The sequence below is a fragment of the Myotis nattereri genome (genome assembly GCF_964212035.1).
Source record: "Myotis nattereri genome assembly, chromosome: 9".
In the NCBI taxonomy this organism is placed as follows: domain Eukaryota; kingdom Metazoa; phylum Chordata; class Mammalia; order Chiroptera; family Vespertilionidae; genus Myotis; species Myotis nattereri.
The window spans coordinates 4,061,827-4,085,330 of NC_138084.1; the positions used below are offsets into that span (position 1 = coordinate 4,061,827).

The following is a 23,504-nucleotide window of genomic DNA, read 5'->3' on the forward strand; positions in this document are numbered from 1 at the left end:
GGCTGTGGCTCGGAGCTCGGGCTCCAGAGGCCACGCAGATCTCGGCCCACAGCTGTGAGATGGGTGAGACGCATGTGCTGCTCCAGGTGCTGGGGATACAGCCATGAACATACAGCCGTGAACAAGAGACAGCCCACTCCCTGGCTCCCCCGCTCCAGGGGAGACACAGCAAACAAGGTTCCGGGTGTGTCCCGCAGGGAGGATGCTGGGAGGAAAAACCAGCTGTCATGGAGGGGCGCTTTTTTGTTGTTCTTTTTTTGATCATGGACATTTTCTTTTCTTACGTTTTATCTTTTCTGTTTTTTTATTTTAATATGTTTTTATTGATTTCAGAGAGGAAGGGAGAGGGAGAGAGAGAAACATCTATGGCTATCTCCTGCATGCCCTCTACTGGGGATCAAGCCCACAACCTGGGCATGTTCCCTGACTGGGAATCGAACCAAGACCTCCTGGTGCATGGGTCAGCACTCAGCCAGTGAGCCACACCGGCCCGGCTGATCATGGACATCTTCACCCAAAAGAAGACAGAATAGCATAAAAAATGCCCGTGTACCCCACTTCAACAAATATGGCCAATTTGGTTTCTCTTTATCTCCCCACATCTCTCTTCCTTCTGGACTGTTTTAAAGCAAATCCCAGTCATTATATCATTTCATCTGTAAATAGGTCTGTCTGTGTCTCTAGGAGATGAACACGCTGTTCATGTCATTATCACACTTTAAAAATTAATAATCCCTTAGCCCAGCCAGTGAGGCTCAGTGGTTGAGCGTCGACCTATGAACCAGGAGGTTGCGGTTTGATTCCCAGTCAGGGCATATGCTCAGGTTGTGGGCTTGATCCCTCGTGTGAGGCACACAAGAGGCAATCGATCAATGATTCTCTCTTAAGGATGTTTCTATCTCTGCCCCCCTCTCCCTTCCTCTCTGAAACCAATAAAAAAATTATTTTTAAAAAATCAATAATCCCTTAATGTCATCTAATATATAGTCAGTGTTCTCATTACCCAATTGGTCCAAGAATATCTTTTATTTTTTTAAATATATTTTATTGATTTTTTACAGAGAGGAAGGGAGAGGAATAGAGAGAAACATCGATGAGAGAGAAACATCTATCTGCTGCCTCCTGCACACCCCCTACTGGGGATATGCCCGCAACCAAGGTACATGCCCTTGACTGGAATCAAACCTGGGACCCTTCAGTCCGCAGGCCGACGCTCTATCCACTGAACCAAACCGGTTAGGGCCCAAGAGTATCTTTTAAAAGTTTGTTGAACCAAGATGGCAGCATAGGTAAATACCTGTTCTCACCACCTCCCAGAACCACATCAAAATTACAACTAAAATACAGAACAAGCATCATCCAGAACTGCCTGAAAGCTGGGTGAATGGAAGTCCTACAACTAGAGACATAAAGAAAGTAGGTTGAGACCTGTAGGAGGGGCAGAGGCATGGAACAGGCTGGTGTGGCACCCAATCAGAAGACGCTCAACTACAAGGCTGTGCACACAGGGTGCACCTGGAGTGCCCAGCTCAGGTGACTGGGGAGGCTGAGCCACTGGGCCCTACAGGACACCTACTACACAAGGCCACTCTTCCAACTCCAGGAGACATAGCAGCTCTACCCAATACATAGAAGCAAACACAGGGGAGCAGTGAAAATGCAAAGACAAACTTATCACAAATGAAAGAAATGGAAGCAAGCAAACTACTGGATACAGAGTTTAAAACCATGGTAATAAGGTTACTCAAGGATCTTGAGACTTTCAAGGATCTTAGTGAGAAGGTGAGAGACATGAAAAAAAACCAGTCAGGCCCTAACCAGTTTGGCTCAGTGGATAGAGTGTCAGCCTGTGGACTCAAGAGTCCCAGGTTCGATTCCGGTCAAGGGCATGTACCTTGGTTGCAGGCACATCCCCAGTAGGGAGTGTGCAAGAGGCAGCTGATAGATGTTTCTCTCTCATTGTTGTTTCTAACTCTCTATCCCTCTCCTTCCCTCTCTGTAAAAAAATCAATAAAATATATTAAAATAAAATACTAAAAAAAAAGAACCAATCAGAAATTAAGCATACATTCACTGAAATAAAGAACAACTTACAGGGATTCAACAGTAGGGGATTACCAGAATCAAATCAACTATTTGGAATATGAGGAAGCAAAAATCACCCAATCAGAAGAGCAAAAAGAATAAAAAATATGAAGAAAGCATAAGGAGACTCTGGGACATGAAGCATACCCACATTCACATTATGGTGCCAGAAAGGGAAGAGAGAAAGCAAGATATTAAAAACCTATTTTGGAGTTGGGGGGGCAATGGGGGAATAAGGACACATATGTAATACCTTAATCAATAAAGAAAAAAAAGGAAGAAAACCTATTTGAAGAAATAATGACAGAAAACTTCCCCTCCCTGGTGAAAAAAATAGACTTATGAGTCCAGGAAGCACAGAGAGTCCCAAACAAGAGAAACCCAAAGAGGCCCACACCAAGACACATCGTAATTAAAATGCCAAGGGCTAAAGACAAAGAGAGAATCTTAAAAGCAGCAAGAGAAAAGCAGTCAGTTACCTACAAGGGAATACCCATACGACTGTCAGCTGATTTCGCAATAGAAACTTTGCAGGCCAGAAGGGAGTGGCGAGAAATATTCAAAGTGACGAATAGCAAGAACCTACAACCAAGATTACTCTACCCAGCAAAGCTGTTATTTAGAATTGAAGGTCAGATAAAGAGCTTCACAGACAAGAAAAAGCTAAAGGAGTCCATCACCACCAACCCAGTATCACATGAAACATTGAAGGGTATTATTTAAAAAGAGAAAGAAGGGGGAGGAGGAGGGATAAAAAATATGAACAATAAAATGGTAACAAATACGTATCTATCAACAGCCAAATCTAAATAAATAAAAATCAAAATAAATGAACAAAAAATCTAATAAAATAAACTGGTGAATAAAAAAGAATCAGAAGAATGGAAGCATGGAACAGATTGACAAATCTCAGAGGCAAGGGTGGTGGGGTGGGAAGAGATTAACCAAAGATCTTACCTATGGACACAGTAAGTTGGTGAAGGCCTGCGGTGGGGCAGGAACCGGGTGGAGGGGGCAATGGGGGCGGGGAATGGGGACATCTGTAATACTCTCAACAATAAAGATTTTAAAAATTAAATAAAAAATTTGTGGTGGCCGAAACCGGTTTGGCTCAGTGGATAGAGCGTCGGCCTGCGGACTGAAAGGTCCCAGGTTCGATTCCGGTCAAGGGCATGTACCTGGGTTGCGGGCATATCCCCAGTGGGGGATGTGCAGGAGGCAGCTGATCGATGTTTCTCTCTCATCGATGTTTCTAACTATCTCTCTCCCTTCCTCTCTGTAAAAAATCAATAAAATATATTTAAAAAAAAATTTGTGGTGAAATACATATAACATTTACCATCGTAACCACTCTTTTTGAAATATATATTAAATATATACATATTCTTTTTTTTTTTTTAAATATATTTTATTGATTTTTTACAGAGAGGAAGGGAGAGAGATAGAGAGTTAGAAACATCGATGAGAGAGAAACATCGATCAGCTGCCTCCTGCACATCCCCCACTAGGGATGTGCCCGCAACCAACGTACATGCCCTTGACCGGAATCGAACCTGGGACCTTTCAGTCCGCAGGCCGACGCTCTATCCACTGAGCCAAACCGGTTTCGGCCACATATTCTTATTGATTTCAGAGAAGAAGGGGCAGGGGGAGAAAGATAGAAACATCAATGATGAGAGAGAATCATGGATCATCTGCCTCCTGTATGCCCCACAGTGGGGATCGAGCCCCACAACTGATGACCTTTGGTTGCCCAGGACAGCGCTCAACCAGCTAAGCCGCACTGGCCAGGGCAGCCACCCTTAAGTATACGGTTCCGTAGTAAGTACATTCCTGTGGTGCAACCAGCCTCCAGGACTCTTCGTGAATGTCTTTTCACAGGTGGTTTGTTTGAATCAGGATCTGAGTAAGGTGCACACATTGCACTGGGTTGGTGTCTCAGCCTGTAACAACCTTTCCTTCCTCTGTTTTTCCTTCTTTCTTTTTCCTTGATTAAAAACATTATGCTCTGCCCAGCCGGTGTGGCTCAGTGGTTGAGCGTCGACCTATGAACCAGGAGGTCACGGTTCGATTCCCAGTCAGGGCACATGCCCGGGTTGTGGGCTCGATCCCCAGTGTGGGGCGTATAGGAGGCAGCTGATGAATGATTCTCTCTCATCATGGATGTTTTTATCCCTCTCTCTCTCTCTCTGAAATCAATAAAAATAATATTTTTAAAAAAGAAATAAAAGAAATTTTAAAAAACACACAACACTGTGGTCTGTAGACAGAATGTCCTGTTCTGGTTCTGGCTGATTGCGTACCCGATAGGGGTTTGCATGTCCCTCCTTGGGGGGACGCGGTGTGGGGTTGAGGGCTTCCACGGAGCCATGCAGCTAAATAGGGAAAGGGAGTTCGGGGCAGAGGGGACAAGGAGGCCAGAACCCTGGGGCTTTGTTCCCCAGGGGCGCACAGGCACCCTGCCTTCATGCCAGACATTGTTGGAGGCGCCAAGGACCCCGCTGGGAACCAGAAAATGTCCCTGCTCTCCTCGGGGCTGGAGACCTAGACACCGCCCTCCAGGAGAGCAGCGATGTCCCTGCCTGCTGGCTTCCGGGGCTACCGCGGGCTCCGGGTACGTGGGCAAATCATCTGGCCTGCCTGCCTGCCCACCTCCTCCAGGAAGCCAGGTAGAGCCCTGGACACCAGCTGGTACCAACTCCGAGCCTGAGGCTGCTGAGGGCTGGCCTGCTGGCCTCCCCAGATGGGAACTCCCTGAGGGCTGGGCTCTTTACCTCCCTGGGCCGTTCCCTCTCCTGCCAGTCCTTCCTGGCGGCCCTTTGCATGTCCTTGGCATCAGATTCAGCGTCACCCCCTTTCTTACCTTCAAACCAAAAACATCGTTTTCCTCTGGAAAGAGCACTTACTTGAAACAAAGAAACAAAAAAAACCCTCCATTTTTAACGAGTTACATTAAACGCAGCACGCGCTAAAACGGGAAACCCAGCTTCCTAGAGTAAATGTGATGATCCCGAAGATGTTACAATTCTCTGGAAAAGTCCGTTTTCACCAAGTTACTCCATCCAGTCCCATTCCCCTGCTCCCACAGGCCCCAGATCGTTTGCTTTGGGTACCCCTCTGCGCCCCATGAAAAGCTGCCCACATCTGCTTTCTCCTTTGCTTCTCACAGGGCCTCTGCCAAAACCAGCCTGGCCCTCCATCTGGGATATTCGGCCTTCTCAGCCATGGAGGAGGCAGAACCCCCAGACAGTGACCCGTGTGGGGGTGTGGCTTGGTCTGAAGGGCACCTCCTGCCAGGAAAACAGACTGTGAAGGTGCCCTCCCTGCCTGGCGCCCCTCTCCCTCCCTCAGGTTGGTCTGCGGTGGCCGCTGGGAGCAGCCGGACCTTTCTTCTGCAGAAAACACGTGAGCCAGGCTGGCAGGGGTGTCGTCCTCTCCGTGCCAGGCGCGAGTCCAGGTCATGGGTGAGGAAGGGCAAGACGAGTGTTGTTGCTGGGTTAGGGTTTGGGACAGTGTCTTAGCCCATTCGGCTGCTGCCACAAAATTCCATAGACCCGTGGCTTACAAACAACAGACATGTACTTCTCACTGTTCCGGAGGCTGGGAGGTCCAAGATCGAAGCGCTGGCAGGTTCCGGGTCTGGCCAGGGCCCTCTTCCTGGTTTATAGAAGGCAGCCTTCTCGCTGCGTCCTCACACGGTGGAAGGAGCAAGGGAGCTCTGTGAAATGGCTTTTCTTTCTTTTTTTAAAAAAATATACATTTTTATTGATTTCAAAGAGGAAGGGAGAGGGAGAGAGAGACAGAAACATCCATGATGAGAGAGAATCATGGATCGGCTGCCTCCTGCACGCCCCCCACCAGGGACCCAGCCCACAACCTGGGCATGTGCCCTTGACCGGAATTGAACCCGGGACCCCTCAGTCTGCAACCAACGCTCTATCCGCTGAGCCAAACCGGCCAGGGTGAAATTGCTTTTCTAAGGGCACGAACCCCATTGGGGCACATGGAGCCCTATGGCCTAATCACCTCCCAAATGCCCCGCCTTCTAATACCATCACCCTGGGGGTTAGGATTTCAACATACGAATTTTAGTGGTGGTGGTGGTGGGGCACACATTCTATCTATAGCATTCTAGAAGACCCCAGGGAGCAAAAGGTTCAGCTCCCTCTCATTGAACAGACAAGGGGCCCAGGACCCTGCGGGGGGGTGGGGGGGGGAGTTACCTAATGGCTCACGTGACCCATTTGTGACAGAGCTGGGACAGAACGGGCTCTCTGACTTCTGATCCACTGTTGTCCTTCCGGGAAACGGGGAGGATGGAGCCGAGAAACGTGAGGGCCCGCAGCCTGGCTGGAGTGAGCTGATGATAACAGCAGCCCACACGAAGTGGGCCTCCATCCTCCTGTCTGAGCATGTTTACTGTATTAACTCCTTGTAGCCTCGCAGCTCTCCCCAAGCGGCCGGTGCGTTCACTGTCCCGATTAAGGGATGGGAAGATGAAGGTGGACAGAGGTGAGGCGGCTTAGAGCAAAGGGGCTGAGGAGCAGCGGGCTGAGAAGTCCGGGTGTCCGCCCTCTGCCCACACGCTGCTGCTCCGGGCTGATTGCCCAGTGCCCACTCCCCTGGCGAGGGACTGGGCTTCTCTCGGCTTTGCTTTCCCTATTAGTAGATTGAGTAAGAGCAGTGCCCCCTGCTTACTGTGCCTGCCATAACGTCCACACCGTACACAGCTCTCAACGCGGGCCGGCAAAGCCAGGAAAGGGCCGAGACGGCAGTCCCTGTCCTTGTGTTGTAGCTCACGTCCTGGCTGTCGGTGGTGGTTGGACAGGGGGCACCGATCACAGACATTTCTAGCTCATCGCTTCTGAGGTGCACACTTTGTTCACACGCTAACATCTCTAAAATGTTCTAAATTCAATATGGAACGTGGCAATAGTGGCAAAGCGCGTGATGGAAATTCCGAGACACCGAGAACAGGATGGGAGGGACTCCGAGGGGTGAGAGGGCAGGAGCGGGCCTTGCCCTCCGTGACAGTTTCTGGACCACTCCCCATCCTCCAGCGTGGCCTGCCCAGAGCGAGCCTGCCCGCCGGCTCCATGGCTGGGCGGGCTGAGGAGAGCTGCCGTGTTGCAGAGGCGTGAGAATGAGGGTGTCTCCCACTCCAGCACCCTTGCCTCCCTTTCTTTCCGGCCTGCCCGCCCCCAGAGGGGTTGCCACTCGAAGGCCTCTTGTGCCTGCTGGGGTCGGAATCCCATGCCTTTGTCTTCTCCGGTTCCAGTGGGCGCTACGGCTGCCCTGGAGCACTGGCCCGATGTTGTTTGTATGAAAAATAATATGATAATTAATAAATAGCCCGGCCGGCGTGGCTCAGTGGTTGCACGTCAACCTGTGAACCATGAGGTCACGGTTCAATTCCTGGTCAGGGCACATGCCCGGGCTGTGGGCTAGATCCCCAGTGAGGGGCGTGCAGGAGGCAGTCGATCAATGATTCCCTCTCATCATTGATGTTTCTATCTCTCCCTCTCCCTTTCTCTCTGAAATCAATAAAAATGTCTTAAAAATAAATTTATTTAAAAAGCGGTAATACAAGAATAAATTCTGTTTCGTGTGCTCACACTGTAAACCTACTCTTGCCCACCCCTGTATACCTCAAATCCGACCACTTCCTCTGCTGCTGCCTTCTCTAAGCCCCTGTCCTGTCTCACTTGATTTATCATGACAGCCTCCTTCCTGCACTCCTGCCCCTTCATCTGTTTGCAGCCCAGCAGCCAGTCAGATCGTCTCACTCCCAGGGAAGCCACAGCCGTGGCCACTGGCCGGGCTCCACATAGCCTTTCTGCCCTCTTCTCCTTCTGCTCTCCCCCTGGCTCACTGGTCTCCTTATTCTTTCTTTCTTTATTAAAATATCTTTTTATTGATTTCAGAGAGGAAGGGAAAGGGAGAGAGACACACATCAATGATGAGAGAGAATCATTGATCAGCTGCCTCTTGCATGCCCCACACTGGGGATCCAGCCTGCACCCCCGGCATGTGCCCTGACCGGGAATCAGGAATTGAACCGTGACTTCCTGGTTCATAGATCAACGCTCAACCACTGAGCCACGCCTGCCTGGGCAGCCTCCTTATTCTTTAAGCAGCCAGGCCTGCTCCTGCCTCAGGGCCTTTGCTCTGGCTGTCACCTCTTTCTGGAATGTTCTTCCCCAATATCTGCAGAGCTCACTCCCTTTCCTCTTTCAAGTCTTTGCTCAAGTGTCACCGTCTCAGTGAGGACTACATTGGCCACCTTGGTACTGCAACTCCTTTTCCACCCCCCTCGTGCTGCAATTTGGATCCCCCTTATAGCTAGCTCTATTTTCCCCGTGGCATTTAATTCTTTCTATTATGTTTGTTGTCTATCTTCACCCTCCTATCCCCCACCACCATTGAGATGTAAGTTCCCTGATAACAGAGATTGGAGATCGGAGATCGTTATTTATACCTGAAGAGCCTGGAACAATGCCTTGCACACAGTAGGTGTTCAGTAGAGATTTGTGGATGAATGAATTGGCAAATTAGAGAGGGGTAAATGTGTGGTAATGTAGAATTAATCTTTGAGGAGAAGTAGGTGGGTTCAGGGATTAGAGAAGATAATACCTGAACTGGATCTCGTAGTACACCTGGAAGTTGAGGTAGGTGACGGGCAACTGATCAGCCTGAACACAAGCATGGAGGTGGGAGAGCTTGGCGGCAGGGCAGGAGCTGGGGGGAGCTGTCAACCGGTGATACCTAGTTGGAGAGGATATTAGCAAGCTAAGTTGAGGCCAGACTGTGCAAAGCTTGACTAGTAGATGCAGGTACAGGCTTCTCCTACTGCCAAGACCAGCTACAGAACTTATGGGGCACAGTGCACATGAAAACGCAGGGCCCCCTTGGAAAAATGTCAGAATGACAGCAGAGTTGAGTATTAAATCAAGCTCAAGGCCCTTCTCAGAGCAGGGCTTTGGGTGGCTGCACAGGCTTTAGGCCCATGAAGCCAGCCTGCCTGTCCCATGAGGGAGCCGGTGAGAGCCTCCAGCAGGACAGACCTGTCATTGGAGCTGGACTTTAGGAAGATTGTTCTGGCATGTCTGGTGGGGCAGGTTGGAGGGAGTCTAGGCAGGGAAACCAATTAGGCAGCCTTGTGTGGAGAGTGAGGAAGAAGAGGGGACAGGTGGGATGGGGTAAGGTGGGCTGAGGGGCGGAGGACAGGGTTGGAGCTGGTGTGTCCAGAAGCATGGAGGAAGTAGAGTGTCCTTAGGCAAGAGCATGGGCCGGGGAAGACTTCTGAACACCTACCTACCTTTGCTCCTCCAACCCCTTCCTCTTTTCCCTTCTTTCCAGACATCGGCAGTGCCACTCCCTCTGGCCACCAGAGGGCAGATCATTCTCACAGATTTTTCAAGATGAATTTGGGTGGTGGGGGGCGGTGGCAGGTGGAATAGCCTCTATTCTCACCTCTTCCTTTTTTTCTCCCTCGACTCCTCTGCATTTCTTCCCCAACTTCTCCCGCAATGGCTGGGTGCCTGGATGGAGCTGGGGTGGGGCATGGGGTAGTGTCCTGGAATCGGGTGCACTTACTGAGACTGGAGATGGTAGCTGCTGCTTTAGGAAGTATTTTCATACCATCCTCTCATTGCAGCTGCCTCGCTGCCCCTTTCTCTGGTTGAGTTGACCAAGGGCTCTGCTCAAGATACTGTAGCTGGGAGTTGGAAGTCAAGGGTCAGCATTCCAGCCAGCACTCCCCGCCCCCCACAACCCCTGGGCTGGCATGCTCCTGCACTTTGGGAATTTGTTGGTTGAACCTGGCTCCTGTGGGGGTTCTGGCTTCTGCCTACCTTAAGCTGCTGCTGAGCCCAGGGAAAGGGGGGCAAGTTCTAACATGTCTGGAGTACTAGGGGTGGGGGCAGCTTAGAGCCAGAGGAATCAGGCTAGCATACTGCCTTGCCCTGAGGAGACAGTCTAGGGCAGCGGTTCTCAACCTGTGGGTCGTGACCCCTTTGGGGGTCGAACGACCCTTTCACAGGGGTCGCCTAAGACCATCGGAAAACACATATATAATTACATATTGTTTTTGTGATTACTCACTATGCTTTACTTATGTTCAATGTGTAACAATGAAAATACATCCTGCATATCAGATATTTACATTACGATTCATAACAGTAGCAAAATTACAGTTATGAAGTAGCAACGAAAATAATTTTATGGTTGGGGTCACCACAACATGAGGAACTGTATGAAAGGGTCGCGGCATTAGGAAGGTTGAGAACCGCTGATCTAGGGGAAAGGGAAGAGTGGGCCTGGGTTGCCACACAGACTTCCTGTTAGAGTCAGGGGCTCTCCAAAGGTGAGCGGAGCCTCAGAGTCCATGAATCCAATCACCTTGCTTTATTGATGGGGAAAATGAGTCCCAGGAAGGAAAGGAACTTCTCCAGTGACCCATTCTTTGCACCATCCAGCGGAATTCTCACTTTCAATCAGGTTCTATATTCTTTTCCTTGAGTTTCTTTGTCTTAGAACTGAAATGTGAATTAAGATGAGAATGTCTTTCTTATCTTGCTTTGCAGGAGTACTTAAAAAGGTAGCTGGCGCCCAGTGGTGTGGCTCTGGTTGAGCATTGATCTATGAACCAGGAGGTCGCAATTTCGTTCCTGGTCAAGGCACATGCCTGGGTTTCCTGCTTGATCCCAGCAGGGGGCGTGCAGGAGGCAGACGATCAATGATTCATCGTTGATGTTTCTCTCTCTTCCTCTTCCTTCCTCTCTGAAATCAATAAAAAATATGCTTAAAAAATAACTAGTACTTTAAAAATAAATGAAAAGGTAGCTGGCATGACCATATGACTATATTGTGATGTTGTTTTGTGCTATTTTGAACAATTTAAAACTTTTTTTGGGGGGGAAAGGTAACTGGAATTCAAAGATGTTATTTAGAATGTGATTCTTTCAATAGAGGGACGTCGAGGAGGCTAAACTCAGACACATTATGTGACTTTTCCAAGATCACACAGCATATTCATTCCGCGGGGTTGGGGCTGGCATGCGGGACTGGGGCGACCTCTGCAGCCTTTCACAGCCAGGAGCCAAGGACGCAGACCCGGTGCTTGTCTGGGACCTTGACGAGAAGCCACGACAGAAGATGGTAGGTGACAAAGGGTAGGTAGATAGGTAATGGAATAATGCTATATTTGACAGCTGATAGACATATTAACAGGTTGGGTGACAAAAGAGATGGATTTTACGAGCTCACCCACAACAAGCGGGCACGCGGAGGGGAAGTTGCTTTAGAATCGCAGGGACGCCTCACAGCCTTATTTCCTATTTAGTCAAATAATAGCACGCACAGGAGTTCCACGCTCCCCGTTCAAGGTTTGAAAATACCCGAAAACTGACGGAAAGAAGCGAAGAGTTAGACTCGGTGCCACTCGAGGGAATGACCCGGGGCTCGCCGGGCCTCGGGTGTTGCCGGAAATGGCCGACGGCCGCCGCCGTCGGCTGCGGGGCGGGGCGGGGGCGTGGCCGGGTCTCCGCACGCGGGACGGCTTCGGGTGTTTCCGGAAACTGCCGAGAGCCGGCTGAAGTGGGCGGGGGAAGGCCTGTGGGCGTGGCCAGAGCACCTGGAGTCGCTTCGTGGATTTCCGAAAACAGAGCCGAAGCTCGGTCTTCGGGATCGAGGAGGCGCGCGCGTCCCCGGGGGTTGCCTTCTTCGGTGTTTCCGGAATTCACCCGTAGTCGGCGGCCGGGAGAAGGAGGCAAGCCGCCCTCCCGTTCCAGGCCGCTTCGGATGTTTCCGGCTGCTGCCGGCGGAAAGAGCCGAGGGCCGGCGGTGGCGGCGGCCATGTTGGGAGCAGCAGGTCCGGCGGCGGCTGCCTGTGTGCCGGGCGCGGAGCAGTGCCGCTGAGGGCAGGGGAGGAGCGAGGCAGGCGGCCGACTGCGGCGGCAGAGAGTAGGCGGAGCGGCGCGGCCCGGCGAAAGGCGGCACAGCCCAGCCGGGGGTCGGGGGGGTGCGGTCCGGAGCCGCTCGGAGCCGGCGCGGCCTAGCCCGAGCGGCGCATCCCCGGGCTGGCGTGAACGGCTGCCCGGCCTCCCCGCACCCCCGGCCGGGGCCCATGCGGCGGGTGCCTCTGCTGTGAGAAGCCCCGCCCGGCCGGGCTCCGCGCCTTCCCTTCCCTCCCTTCAAGCTTCTCGGTTCCCTCCCCTGAGATACCGGCGCCATGTCCAGCGCCCGGACCCCCCTACCCACGCTGAACGAGAGGGACACGGAGCAGGTAAGGAGCTCCGAGGGCTGCCGGCGTTCTCGGCTGGGCCCCTGCACCTTGCAGAGCCTTCTCCCGCCTCTGCTCTCCTCGTGCCCCGGCTGCCAGCCTGCAAGCTCCAGCTGCCCTGTCATCTGTCTTTCGGCCCCGCACATCCCCCTCCGAGCCCCGTCCTGGGACCCACCTCCTCCGGGCTGCAGGCTGCACACTTGTCTTTCTGCTGACCCCCTTGCCCCCTCGCCGCCCTCCTGCGCTCTGCCGTGTTACCTCCCCAGCTTCCTCTTCTCTTCCCTTTTTTCTCGGGGGCCCTTCTGGTCTTCCTCCACCCACGCTAGCAGCAGCCACCCTCTGCTCAGCGGATAGCACCCCGCGATTTGCTCCAGGTCGTGGTCCCCCTCTTCCTCTGTCTCTCGAGCCTGGTTTCCCCTCCGCCCGCACCGGTCCTCCCAGCCCCCGGTTGTCCCCCGCAGGGTCCTTGCCCCGGAATGTGTTCTCGGCCCCTTTCCCCCGTCCAGTTCCCCAGTTTTGTTTTGTTTCGGGTTTTTTTTTTACCCTGCTTCTTCCTGCTCCAAATCGTGCTCTCCCTCTTGCTTGCAACCCACCAGCTCCACCCTCATCACCTTTCCAAATCGTTCGCCTACTCTTTGCTCATCACTTTCCCTTCTTTTCTCCAGCAGCTCCCCGGTGCCTGCCTCGCGCTGGCATGTGTTGCTTCCGCGTTTCCCCTACAGCTGTCATGCGCATACTTTTCCCACAGGTTGTCTTTGGGGTTCCAGTCCTCGCTCCCTTCAGTCTTTGGATCCCTCATGCTCTCTTTCCCCCGGGGTTTGGCTTTTCAATCGCCAGGCCTCCCGTTTCTCACTGCGAGTGCTTTGCCCGCCTTCCTGGCCTCTCCCTGGCCGGGGAAAGATGCTGCTATGGCAGCCCACCCCGAGAGCACAACCTGTTGCTCAGCTCTTTTCCCCCGCCCTGCTTCATCACTGCCCTGGCCTTTCCCCCTCACGCTGCAACACAGACCGTGATGCCTGCCTGTCGCTTCCCTCCTGGATCTGTCACTTTTCATGGTGTCTTTCTCCTTGCCTGTTGCCTTCCCGTGTCTCTGCTCTCACCCCCTCTTCCTTACGGTGCCTCTAAATCAGGATTGCCTTCCCTCTTTAGTCTCCTGCCTGCACATATTTCTTTTCCCACATACGCTCCTGTCCTCTCCCTTCCTACTGACTAGTCACGGTGGCTTCCCCTGCAGGCATTTTGCACGGGGGCTTCTGGAACTCCTCTCCCCCCGACATCCTGACGATCACCGCTGTGGTTTATCACCCAGGCCTTAGCTCTTCTGTGTCATCTCACCTCCAAGCTGAGAGCGTCCGCTTTCCAGCCCTCCCCTCTCTTTCACCATCTCCAGTGTCCCTTGCTGACTGCTCTGTGGAGTGTTCCCTACCTGTCACACCTTCTTTTTACGGGACTTTCAAAAAAACTCGACTTGAAAAAGGAGCCCTTGTCCCCTGGGGCCGCAGTGCCTTTTGCACCCGCCTCATTCCATTCTTATGTTTTCCTCTTGTCCCCTTCTTTCCCTTTAGCCCATTGGCACCCTTGCTGTATTTTCTTTCATGTTAACATCTTCCTCTGAAAAATATTCCCTCTTTTCATCCTTCCTACATTTTTCTCGTTACCCCCTCACTCCCGGTCACCTGGGCAGCCAGGCACTCAGGAAGAGGTCTGGACGGAGTTTTCCTGCGCAGTGGTTGACCCTTTTATGACTGAGGTGGAGAGAGAGGGGTGGATGATTTCCATTTCATCGCTGGTTTGGCAGCTGGTTCTGCATGGGACGGAGGTCTTTGGAAGCGGGAGTGTGGTCTGCTTGTCACAGTCTGTCGCTGGCCTGCTCTTTCTCTCCTGTGGGAACCACTTTTTCTAGGCCCTCTTGGAGTTGCCTCTTCCATCCTTTTCCTATCTCAATCTTTGGTGTAGCAGGTAAACCCTGCTTAACCAGAGAACTTTCCCAGGCTGTTGATTATGAGCTGGCAGGAGGAGGCCAAGTGCCTGACTGGCACCCTCAGGCATTTGGGGAGTGGCGATGGAGTGCCTGCTCCCAGGGAGGCTGTGGGGGGCATTGTGTCCTGCAGCGTGGAGTACCTGGCTGCCTCAGTGTGGTTTCTTTGTGCTGTTTGCAAAATGTAAATGTATCCTTGCCATGGTCTTTTTCTGTGATGTGTGTGTTAATTCTCCTCCTCCGTACATGCTGAGCGCATAGTAGGAACTCCCGTTGATTTTACGATAGCAGCAATCAGTGCACCTTTGGGAATGTGAGCTGCTCTTTGATAACCTTGTCCAGAGCAGTGGCTGCACACATTGTCATTCTGTTCCCCATTACCAGTCACTCATCTCGTTCCTATTCTTTATGGCCTTAGGTTCCCCCGAACCACTTCATAGCTTCTCATGGTAGCCTGTCTTACTATCAACTTGAGATTAAGTCTCATCCTATTAAAAGCACAGACTTTGGAAAACCTTGGATACACCTGTCACAGGCAGGTGCCTGTCTTTTTTTAAACAAGAAAGAAGACATGTCGCAGCTCCTTTGGTCACAAGACCGGAGGTGTTAGAAGCACTGGGCTCCTTTAGAAGAATTCGTGCCACGCGGGAGAGCAAGGAAGCTCTTCTGGTCCTGTTGCAGTTCTAGCTAAAGTAGCCGTGGGAGCGCGGGCGCTGCAATAAGCCGAAGGCTAGGAGACAAAAAGCAAAGAGCAAGGCATTTGGTTGGGCTGACTTCTTCCCCCCAAAGGTCCTCTGTCACCTTATTTAGATTTAAATGATTTAAACTGGCTTCACCAGGAAATAGGTAAACAGACTCCACTGGTTGTCCTCAAGTTCCAGTCTCTTGCTCTCCCTCTCCCCGTCTTTAAAACATGTGGCTGATGTTTCCAGGAGCTCTTTGATCACATCTGACTTAAACACACATAAACACACACACACTGAGAAGATGTTAAAGCAGAAAAACAAACCTTGCGTTGTAGGAAGATTGCCTGTTTGCTGTCAGCGCTGCTTCTAATAGTGAAAGTAGGAGATAAAAGAAAGCCAAGCCCTGTCCTAGCATGGTTGTTGTGACACCTGATTTCGGATGTGCGTTTTCACAGCCATAGACTCTTCCTTTTGCAGGAGGGTTGTGACCTGGGCTGGTAGTTTGGGGGATTCTTAGTCTGTGAGCTGAGCTTTCTGTTCACTTTTCCAAATGGCTCCTCTGGCCTGAAGGCTTGGCAGTGGTGAAAGCAATCAGCAAGATGACTGTCTTCCCAGCCAGCAGCAGCAGCAATAGCCAGTGTGGAGAGGGGTCCAACTTCCAGAGTTCACCTGCGGCCGTCCAGAGCTTTCTGTTCCACCTGTGGAAGGGCTGCATGGCTCCCCTCTGGCCTGAGTAGCCTTCCACTACCCACCCCACTTCTGCTGCAGGGTGCAAGGGAGGGTGGCACTGTCATTCTTCTGGGGAGGGAGGGACACTGTTCATTCTCCCAATTCTGGGAAGAGGAATTGGGAGGTCTGGGTGAAGAAAGCAAATCTAACGTAGGGTCCCGAAAAGACCGACTGAGCCACTTCAGACACACACATTGCCTGGATCCCAGGCTTGGTTCTGGCAGAATGTCGCAGTGAGCAATTGGTTCCAGTGTCATCTCGTAGCGAGCCCAGTTAGACCTCATTTCACAGCATGCCCTGCGAGTTGTGCAGCACTGCGCTCCGGGTGCTCGCTCTGACCTCTGCTCTTTGACTCTGGCCAGGGACTCCTTAATGTGCTGCTTTCGAGTTAGGGATGTGGGTAAATGTCAGACCATAGATTCTCATTTTCTGGTTGGCCTAGAAATCAGGTGTTCTTAGAGCAAGGGCTTTGGAGCCCCTGGAATTCATAGAATTGCCATACCATAACCTTTGAACCCAGTAAAGGTAACTGCTAATAAGTTCTCAATTTCTCTGTGACCTGTGGATTTGGGGAAGTAGCTAAGCAGATGGATAGAAGGCAATCATTGCACCTTGGCCTGCTTAAAATCAGGTTTGCGGAGGGATACTGAATCTTTCCAATGGCGACCAAAGATTGGGCCCATGATTTTTTTCAGGGTAAATATCTTAAGTAGAGTTGATGCCTCTGAGGTAGGAAGAGACTGAGAATCTGTTTGCCTGAGAGGTTTGCCTGGTTAGATCTCTTGAGAATCAAAAGCTGCTCAGACTAGACTGCTTTCCCTGTGGACCGAACAGCCTAATGCTCAGTAGGCATTTGACCAGGACCAACCCATGCCTTCATGAACTCTCTCACTGAGCACTTAGCCACCTGGCTGGCGTTTCTGCCCCCCAGGAGCGTCCATGACTTCCTACATATATATATTAGTCGTCTGGAATGAATATTTTATGCCTAGAGTGCAGCCACGCTCCAGACTTTGTGGCCCATTATCTACAAGCAGGATGGGGGCTGGGCGCCACCTTTGGCCTGATGATTGTGTCTCTACTAAATGGACTCCCCCTCGCGGCTCTTTGAAGCCCATTAGCAGACTGGGATGCAGTAACCTCAGCAAATGGAAAGGGTGAGGAGGGTGGCTGTCCTTCCTTCCCCGAGACCGCCCGGTGAGGCAGTCCCTCCGCTCTCTGCCCCGGTCAGCTGTAGACGGTGGCACCAGTCCTCTGCGTTGAGAGGAGCTGTGGAAAGGGTTTCATTTTCTGTTAGCTGTGGTGGTGCTGCCCGGTTTGTCACTTTCCTGTCAAAATACAAATTGAGAGGGATGTGGACAGGGTGGGTGGAGTTTAAACATGGCCCTTCCTCCTTGCGCGGAAGTTCAGCAAAATGACAAACCAGTTAGGCTGCTGAGCTTTCTTCTCTCGGGGGGAGATTCCAGCATTTGTACATTTTGCACTTGAAGCTTGGATTCTCCAGCCTTTCTCCCAGCCTTCATCAAACACGAGTGAGTCACTGAAGTGTTATCTGTGCATTTTCCCCTCTGTCTCAGCGAAGGGAAGAGTCAGCCTTTACAATCCTTGTGGGGGAGGAAACCACTCTTTCCCGCTTCTGGCCTGGGAAGAGGCCCTCTGTCCCCGTGTCAACCCAGGGAGTTCCAGCACTGAGCACAGTGTCACTCACTACCCACCACACTCGCTGCATGCGATTGCTGTCTTTTAGACTTTGAGAGGCACATCTGATTCTGAACCGCCACCGAGAGAGAATCTGGCTTGGTTTCCAGCTCTCTCTCAGAGGAGGCGGGATCCCAGATCCTTCTCTTGCCCACTAGACCTGCTCCTCCTTTTGGGGGATAAATAGGTTAGATCGCTTCACCTGAATTGTCTGTTTTTGTCTATAGTGTTTGAAGTTTCTTGGTCCCTGGAGGGAATTCTTTCCACAGATGTCCGTCTTTGGGTTGGTACTCATTTCCCCCTATTCCATGTATTTCTTTTTCTGAATCAAATAATTAATTTTAGACTTAAAAGCTATGTAATAGCAAGGTTTGGTAGGCGAGAGGGTGAAATGGACACGGATATCGGCGGCTAGATGGATCCTGTGGGACAGTGGGGGTGGGGGAGGGATGAGGAGGGGTGCGTGTGTTCAATGGCTGGCTCCAAGCCATCTTTTTCTTTTCCACATAGGAAGGCAGAGCAGACCAGAGGCTTTGCTGTGGAACCAGTCAGGCTGGTTTGGGGCAGCCTCGGCCTATTTTCCTCTGTGTTCTTTGGGAAGTTGGCAGTACGCAGGGCCGTCTCCTCTGGGGCTCTGCTCATTGGGGCGTGCGCTGGGACGATGCCCGTGAACACCCTCTCCCCTAACACTGAGCGCTCTCTGAGTTGAGGCTCCATGTGAGCGGGCTTTCTCTGCACCCATCCACCTCCAGGCAGTGTTGTCACGGGAAGCTCGAAGGTACAGCTCCTTTTCGTGGGCCCCTTGGCAATTCACAGCTTGGCAAAGGGCCCTCAGCCTGGCAGGAGGGAGGGACTGGCTCTGTGATAGGCTCCCCATTTGTTGATCTGGAAGGAAGTGTGGACTCTTAACTCCTGGCGGTCGAGATCGGGCTGCTCAATCCAATGAGACCCCAGACCTCTTGCCTCAGTGCAGCGGACTGCCTGTCCAGGCCTGTGGGGGCGGACAGGGGAGAGACGGGTTTTGGTCGTTGGCAGCCGGTCCCTCAGCGGAGGGGCACAGTTTGGGAAGGTACCTGTGGGGAGGTGGGAGCCACCAGTCACATGTTGGCACTTCGTGAACAGCAGAAGGAAAAGGGCAGAGCAGGATTCCGAGGCTCCTGTGACCGTCAGGGCTGCTAACGCGGCAGGTTTTCCGTCTCTCACAAGCAGAAGCCGCCGAGTCTGAAAGCTTGGGAATGAATGAGTGAGGCACCTGCAAACAGCGCCAGCTGTGCCCTGGCCCTGGCGGGCAGGCTGCTCCTGTTGCCTCTGCGATGATCTGCTCATTGCTTCCCCCACGCAGCCTTTTGCTGAGGTGTGTGTTTGGGTTGCTGATAATCCTGTTTGGAGGGTGGCCCCCTTTCCCACCATCTTCTTCAGACTCGGGGGTGGGCTGGCTTCCCCTCCGTCACTGCCCCACCTTCCTTCCACTGTTTGCGCAGGTCGTGTTGGCAGCACTGGTGCTTGTTGCTTTGTTTTTGCCCACAAGAGTTGGAATTTCTGGTTCTCCAGTCACGGTGGGCCCTCTCCGTCTAGCTTAGCTTCTGGTTGAGTTGAGCTTATGGCAGAGTTGAAAGGAGGTCCCAGCATGTTGAGACTTCAGTGAGTGGTTTTGTTGTGGTTAGAGCAGGCTCTGCAGCTTGATTCCCTGTATTGGAATCTTGGGTTAGCCCCTACTGTGACCTTGGGCTTACCTAATTGCTCTAGGCCTGCTTGCTTCTCTGCAAAAAAGGAATAATAATAGTACCTATCTTTTAGGTGTAGTTGTTGTGGCTATTAAAAGAGTTAATGAGTATGAAGCACTTAGAATAGATCTTGGCAGGATGTAATCATCATCACTGTTTAAATGAGCAACTCAGTAGATTTTCTCTGAGTACCACACAACTTTAGGTCTGGTCCCTTGGAATTTCTCTGCAATTGATTGAAAGAATTTGGCCTAAGGTGACTTTTTATATACCCTTCTGGCCCCAAGGTTAGAGCCAGAGGGATAGAAAAAAAGAAAAGAGAGAAATAATAATAAAAAAAAATAACAAAAAAGAAAAAAAAGAATTTGGCCTCTTCTAGCCATTGGGGTCCCAAAAGTGCTTTTTATAGTATTTCTGTTTGGTTTTAGTTTATTATTATTATTATTATTATTACCAATCAGCTATCTAAAAGAAATCGAATGCTATTGGGAAGGTTTATGTTCCTTTTTTTATGTTCTTTTAAGAGCACTTTTTTTAAAGTTCATTTATTTTCAAGTATCAATATTATGCCATTTTATTGATTAAAGGAAAAACCCCACGACCATCTGCCTGCCCATGTTTCTGTGCTGTGACTGGTGGTGGTGGTGAATGTGCAGCCTCATCAGTGGCTGGAAAGCCAAATCCAAAGTCACCAGAGCACGGGCTTTTCTGAGTGTTAGAGGAAGTGCCACCAAATGCAGGGACTCCTCTCGTCACGGTCCTTTCTTCAGGGGCAGTACTTACCCTGTTTCTCCTGTAGACCACGTGGGACCTTAGCAGCTAATGATTGTAGGTTCCTTTTTCATTAGCAGAGGGGCCTTCAAAGGCAGGTTCTTGTGCCTCTGTTGGCTCCCCCGATGTGAGTAGAAAGCCTCCCCTTTGTGATGCCTGGAAGGGCACAGCCATTTCTCAGCTGTTCCTGTGAATTTGTGGACTTTGAATCTGGGGCTGAGGTTTGGTCTCAGTTCCTTGTTTATCTTCATATCTTGCTCTTCTAGAGCCCGAATGCCTTGTCAGAACAGCAAGTAAGTTGCTTAGTTTTTTCACGTTGCAGCTGTAGCCAGGGAGGAAGGCAACAGCGTCGCCTCAGAGCTCATCAGGGAGTATTTCTTTCACTGTATTTTCCTCTTCCTTTTGACCCTTTGCTGACTTGTCTCACTTCCCTTTTTTTTTTTTTCCTGTTTGGTTTCTTTGAACTCTGTTCCTTCATTATCACCGTCCGTCTCAGGTTTTCATCTCCACGTCCCACTCTGCCTTACCTGTTTCTGTGCCCCTTTTGTGGCCTGGCTCAGGAGAGGAATTTTGATAGTCTGAGATCTCCTTGATGTATAGAATCCCAGCACCACCCAGTCCTTTCACTCTCCTATTCCTCTGATTTCTGTGAAGTTAAGGATTCACTGCTTTAGAAACATTTTCTTTTTATGTCTCTGGAGCCACCTACCTCAGTAAAGCCAGGCTTGGCAACCTGACAACTTATTAGGGACGGCATCCCAGTTTCCCTGGTGACGGGGTCTAAGCTGCTTCCTCTGCCTATTAGGAATGCCACAATCTAGACCCTGTCTTGGGAGAAATCTGAGGAAGCACTTGTTAATTTTGGTAGCACAGCCTCGGCTAAGAGCTAAGAGACCAATGAAGCCTTGAACAGCTGACAGTCCTGTTTGCTCAGTGGTTAGAGCATCTCCCTGCGGACCTAAGGGTCACAGGTTGGATTCCCGGTGAAGCTGCGGGCAGGTACCTGGGTGGCAGGTTCGATCCCTGGCCCCAGTCAGGGTGTGTGTGGGAGGCAAATTTATGTGTCTCTCTCACATCTCTCTCTCCCTCCCCCTTCTCCCTTCCACTCTCCTAAAAATTATTGGAAAAAATATCTTCAGGTGAGGATTAATTTAAACAATTTATTTTCATTATTACAATGCAGTCTTTGCAATTTGCTTCACTCTTCCTCTCTCACCAGTGTACACTGGAGTTTCCAGAGGCGGAATGATGTGCATTGACATCATCACTCTTGCCTAATGAAACATGTGTTTCTGTATTCTTGTTTTCTAGAATTTTTAAGGTAATGCCTTAAGGTATAAATATGGAAGTTTTCAGTGATGATCTGTTTGTTCTCAGTACTTCCGTGCTCTTACTTTCTTTACTTGTGTCTGCTATAATCTCTGTAAATCTCATTATCTATAATAATCTATAATAATAAAAGTGTAATATGCTAATTAGGCTGGACATCCTTCCGGACGTCCTTCCATTCTCCTGTCCTTCCGGATAAAGCCAGGGCTGTGAGGGAAGCCCGGGTCCCGGGTGCCTGCCGTTGGCTGGAGGGAAGCCAGTGCCGGCGACCAGGGGAAGGAAGGCCCACTCTTTTTTTTTTTTTTTTTAATATATTTTATTGATTTTTTACAGAGAGGAGGAGAGGGATAGAGAGTTAGAAACATCAATGAGAGAGAAACATCTATCAGCTGCCTCCTGCACACCCCTTACTGGGGATATGCCCGCAACCAAGATGCCTGAGCCAAACCAGTTAGGGCGGAAGGCCCACTCTTGAACGAATTTCGTGTATTGGGTCTCTAGTTGTTCAATAAGTCATTATTTTAAAATCCCTGTATTTTCCCAGCATCTTTGAGAAAACACAACAGAAGTAAGTACAACTCACTTTTGGGGAAACTTGTAATTTTTTAAAATTTTATTTTCAAGTTATTTTAGCGCTTAATTCTAGAAGAAAGTTTATAATAGTTCTCTTATATTTAAGGATGGATTGTTGGCTTAAAAAAGGGAGATTAGCCCTAACCGGTTTGGCTCAGTGGATAGAGCGTCAGCCTGCAGACTCAGGGGTCCCAGGTTCGATTCCGGTCAAGGGCATGTACCTTGGTTGCGGGCACATCCCCAGTGGGGAGTGTGCAGGAGGCAGCTGATTGATGTTTCTGTCTCATTGATGTTTCTAGCTCTCTGTCCCTCTCCCTTCCTATCTGTGAAAAATCAATAAAATATATATTAAAAAAAAATTCACTCCTTTAAAAAAAAAAAAGGGAGATTAGAAGACTTGCTTTCTCAACACATAGCTGCAATGTCTATTTACTGAAATGGACGTATAAACAAGTGAAAGGGAGGAATGACTCCACAGAGACGGGGCAAAACTAAGAAATGCAAAATAATAATTAAAACAGTAAAAGTTTTCTTCTTAGCTTTATAGATACTAATGTACCTTATTGTGCCTTACGCAACAGCACTTTTTTGTGTAGTATTATAGTGCCAGTTCAAGACCCATCAGTCAGAGTTTAGAGAAAAGGGAATTGAATATTTTAACTGTACACACCATGAGTTCTTTCAAAGCCAAAACTTGTTCCAGCTTTTCAACCTAGAAATGAAAAAGTCACTGAAGCCTCTTAGGATAGGCTCTCACATTGCTTTGGCTGGGATACTGCACCCAGTAGCTAAGAGACCAGTGAAGTCTTAAACAGCTGACATTCCTGTGTGCCTACTGGATGAAAAGTTAGCAAAATTCAGGGCAGTGCCATTTCATCTGTGACTGTGACTGCTCAAATTAAAGATTTAGCTGCAAACATGAAGATTGAGTTAATATTTTGTTTATAGAATTTAACTTTCATCTTACAAATGAGCACCTTTGTAGACATGGCTTACCTTGTATCAGCATCAACTACACTTCAAAAAACACTTTAAAAAAATATATATATATATTGATTTTTTTTACAGAGAGGGATAGAGAGCTAGAAACATCGATGAGCTGCCTCCTGCACACTCCCTACTGGGGATGTGCCCGCAACCAAGGTACATGCCCTTGACTGGAACCGAACCTGGGACCCTTCAGTCCGCAGGCTGATGCTCTATCCACTGAGCCAAACTGGTCAGGGCCAAAAAACACTTTTATACGAATGATCAGCAGCAGACACAAGTGGTGGTAAATATGCCCAGGGCTGAATAATTTTTTTGACTCTGATTGTTTCTCCCAGAACAACTTCATTTCCATTTGCTCTGTGGGCGCAGCGGCCATGGCAGAGAAGACTGCTGGCACATAACATGCCCAGGCAGTGACACCAAACTCCTGGCGGGCGGAGTCATGGACTTTGTTCCTGCTACACACTTGTGTGTTTTTTTTTAAAAAAGCCATTTTCACTTAATGTCCTGGATAAAGCACTAAACATTATTAATTTTGATGAAATCTCAATCCTCTAGCAAAGGTTTCTTTAATATTCTGAGTGAGAAACGCAGTCTCCTCGGAGCACTGCTGCTGTGCACCGTAGTACAATGACTGGCTTGAGCAAATGTACTTGTGT

General features: G+C 50.2%; 1 protein-coding gene across 4 annotated transcripts in view; it reads left to right on the forward strand.

Moving 5' to 3' along the window:
- The first annotated feature begins 11,748 nt into the window (after positions 1–11,748).
- The window catches only part of MARK2 (microtubule affinity regulating kinase 2), a 56,775-nt gene continuing 45,019 nt past the window's right edge, over positions 11,749–23,504 (forward strand). For 3 of the 4 annotated variants that reach the window (XM_081099758.1, XM_081099759.1, XM_081099760.1), the window contains exon 1: positions 11,983–12,370. In XM_081099758.1, coding sequence (XP_080955884.1) covers positions 12,317–12,370 — 54 coding nt within the window. In that variant the 5' untranslated portion in view covers positions 11,983–12,316. Of the gene's footprint in view, positions 12,371–23,504 lie in introns of all 4 variants that reach the window. The other variant, XM_081099761.1, reaches the window with a different exon arrangement.